This window comes from Cynocephalus volans, chromosome 2 (genome assembly GCF_027409185.1).
Source record: "Cynocephalus volans isolate mCynVol1 chromosome 2, mCynVol1.pri, whole genome shotgun sequence".
Classification (NCBI taxonomy): Eukaryota; Metazoa; Chordata; class Mammalia; order Dermoptera; family Cynocephalidae; genus Cynocephalus; species Cynocephalus volans.
Window position 1 is genome coordinate 226876479 of NC_084461.1, and position 2215 is coordinate 226878693.

Here is a 2215-nt window from a genome sequence, read left to right on the forward strand (position 1 = left end):
TTTAGAGTGCAGAGGTGGAGGAGACAGGCCCCAAGGGGAACACTGGGGCACAGCATGGACAGCTGATCTACCCTCCAATCAGCACAGGACCACTCAGTGGAAACTGGTCAGGAATACAGAACTGCAGGGGGTACAGTTTGCTGAAAAGACTCAGGCCCAGACCAGAGTTTCCACACAACCCAGGTGTATCGGACCTCACAAGACCCCAAAAAGCTTACAAGGTCAAGAATTAAAACCTGAGCTGCTCAAAAAGCCTTTCTCAGCTTTTCCTCAGCTGCCGCCAAGGTGCTCGGTCCTTCCGAGGGAGCTAAGGCTGCGTTGGGGTGAGGTCCTCACTTCATCCGGTGACTAGCACCGAACCCGGCAGCGCCAGTCCTGCAGTAGCCCGCACCATGGCCTCCGTCTCTGAGCTCGCCTGCATCTACTTGGCTCTTATTCTGCACGACGACGAAGTGACCGTCACGGAGGATAAGATCAATGCCCTCATTAAAGCAGCTGGTGTAAATGTTGAACCTTTTTGGCCTGGCTTGTTTGCAAAGGCCCTGGCCAATGTCAACATTGGGAGCCTCATCTGCAATGTAGGGGCTGGTGGACCTGCTCCAGCAGCTGGTCCTGCACCAGCAGGAGGTCCTGCCCCTTCCACTGCTGCTGCGCCAGCTGAGGAGAAGAAAGTAGAAGCAAAGAAAGAAGAATCTGAGGAGTCTGATGATGACATGGGCTTTGGTCTTTTTGACTAAATCTCTTTTGTAACATTCAATAAAACGGTGAACCCTAGGGGAAAAAAAAAAAAAAAAAAAGCCTTTCTCAGAGAATCAGCAGCAAAGCAGCAATTTAGCTGAACCACAGGTCTCAAGTGCTGGTCCCCACAAGAAGTTCCCCAATTTTAGAATTAAGCAAAGGATGACAAATTAGTTCCAGTGCACAGTTTAAGTGGTAGGAATAGCAAATAAAAATCCAACACAGAATTGAAAGAAAAAACAAAATACCCACAGATCAGAAACAAAGTTCTTATACTAACCAGCAAAGGTCTAATACCACCAAAGAAGACCTATAAAACCTAGAAGGACTGGAAGCCCCACAGGCTCCCATGACAGGGTGAGGGGAGCCCAAGGGTCCCAGCCATGCCCCTCCCACCCCCAACATCCACATCCAGCCTGGCAATGACTGGGCCACCGCTGGAAGCCTGCTGGGCTCCTGAGCTTGGGGGTGCTGAGGGTCTCAGCCATGCCCCCCGCTCCCTCCTCATCCACGCCAGTGAAGCAGCTGGCTGTGGGGGCCAGCCCTGCACCTTCACCCGCACCTCCATTCTTCAGCCACCCTTCCCCCTCCACTGATCTGCAACAACATCATAGAATGTAAAATAACAATAATAATAACAAAATATATACATTTAAATATGCAAAGATAAAAAAATTAAGATAAATAAATATACACTTGTCCCTCGGTATCCATGGGGGAATTGGTTCCAAGATCCCCTGCTGATACTAAAATCTGTGGATGCTAAAGTCCCTGATATGAAATGGCATATTATTTGCACATATCTTATACACATCCTCCCATATACATTAAATCATCTCTATATTAGTATAATACCTAATAAAATGTAAATGCTACACAGATAGTTGTTACACTGTATTTTTTTATTTGTATTTTTTAAATTGTTTTATTGTTAGTTTTAATCTGCAATGGGTTGAATCTGTGGATGTGAAAACCATGGATAGGAAGGGAAGATTGTAATTATGGATTTCTATACTTTTCTCTCTTCAGTTCAGTTCATTTCTTTGTTATATTTTGAAGTTCTACTATTAAGTGGATATACATTTAGAACTTTTGTGTCTTTCTGATAAATTTAACATTGTGAAATGTCCTTTATTCTTTGTTCTGAAGTTTACTCTTTCTGATATTAAATTAGCCACTCCAACTTGCTTGTAATTGCTGCTTGCATGGTATATCTTTTTTCATCCTTTTACTTTTGACCTACCTGTGCCTTTAAATTATTGGGGGGTTTTTTAGACAGCATAGTTTTCAGTATTGCCCTATTATCCAGTCTGAAATTATTTGCCTCTTAATTGGAGTTTTTAAACCAGCTACATTTAATATGATTATCTGTATAGTTAGATAAAAACCTAACCTTTGTTCTCTATTTGTGTCATCTGCTCTTTGTTGCTTATTTCTCATTTCTTGATTTCTTTTGGATTAATTAAAAGTTTTTATG

General features: G+C 43.0%; 1 protein-coding gene across 1 annotated transcript; it reads left to right on the forward strand.

The window, feature by feature from the left end:
• Positions 1 to 269: 269 nt before the first annotated feature.
• On the forward strand, positions 270 to 774 carry LOC134370344 (large ribosomal subunit protein P1-like). The gene has a single exon (XM_063087461.1). The coding sequence runs from the start codon at positions 393 to 395 to the stop codon at positions 735 to 737; it is 345 nt and encodes a 114-aa protein (XP_062943531.1). The 5' UTR covers positions 270 to 392; the 3' UTR covers positions 738 to 774.
• Positions 775 to 2215: the final 1441 nt, after the last annotated feature.

What these genes read in the sequence shown, in the direction of transcription:
- LOC134370344 (XM_063087461.1), top strand. Translation starts at nt 393, where the DNA reads ATGGCCTCCGTCTCTGAGCTCGCCTGCATCTACTTGGCTCTTATTCTG.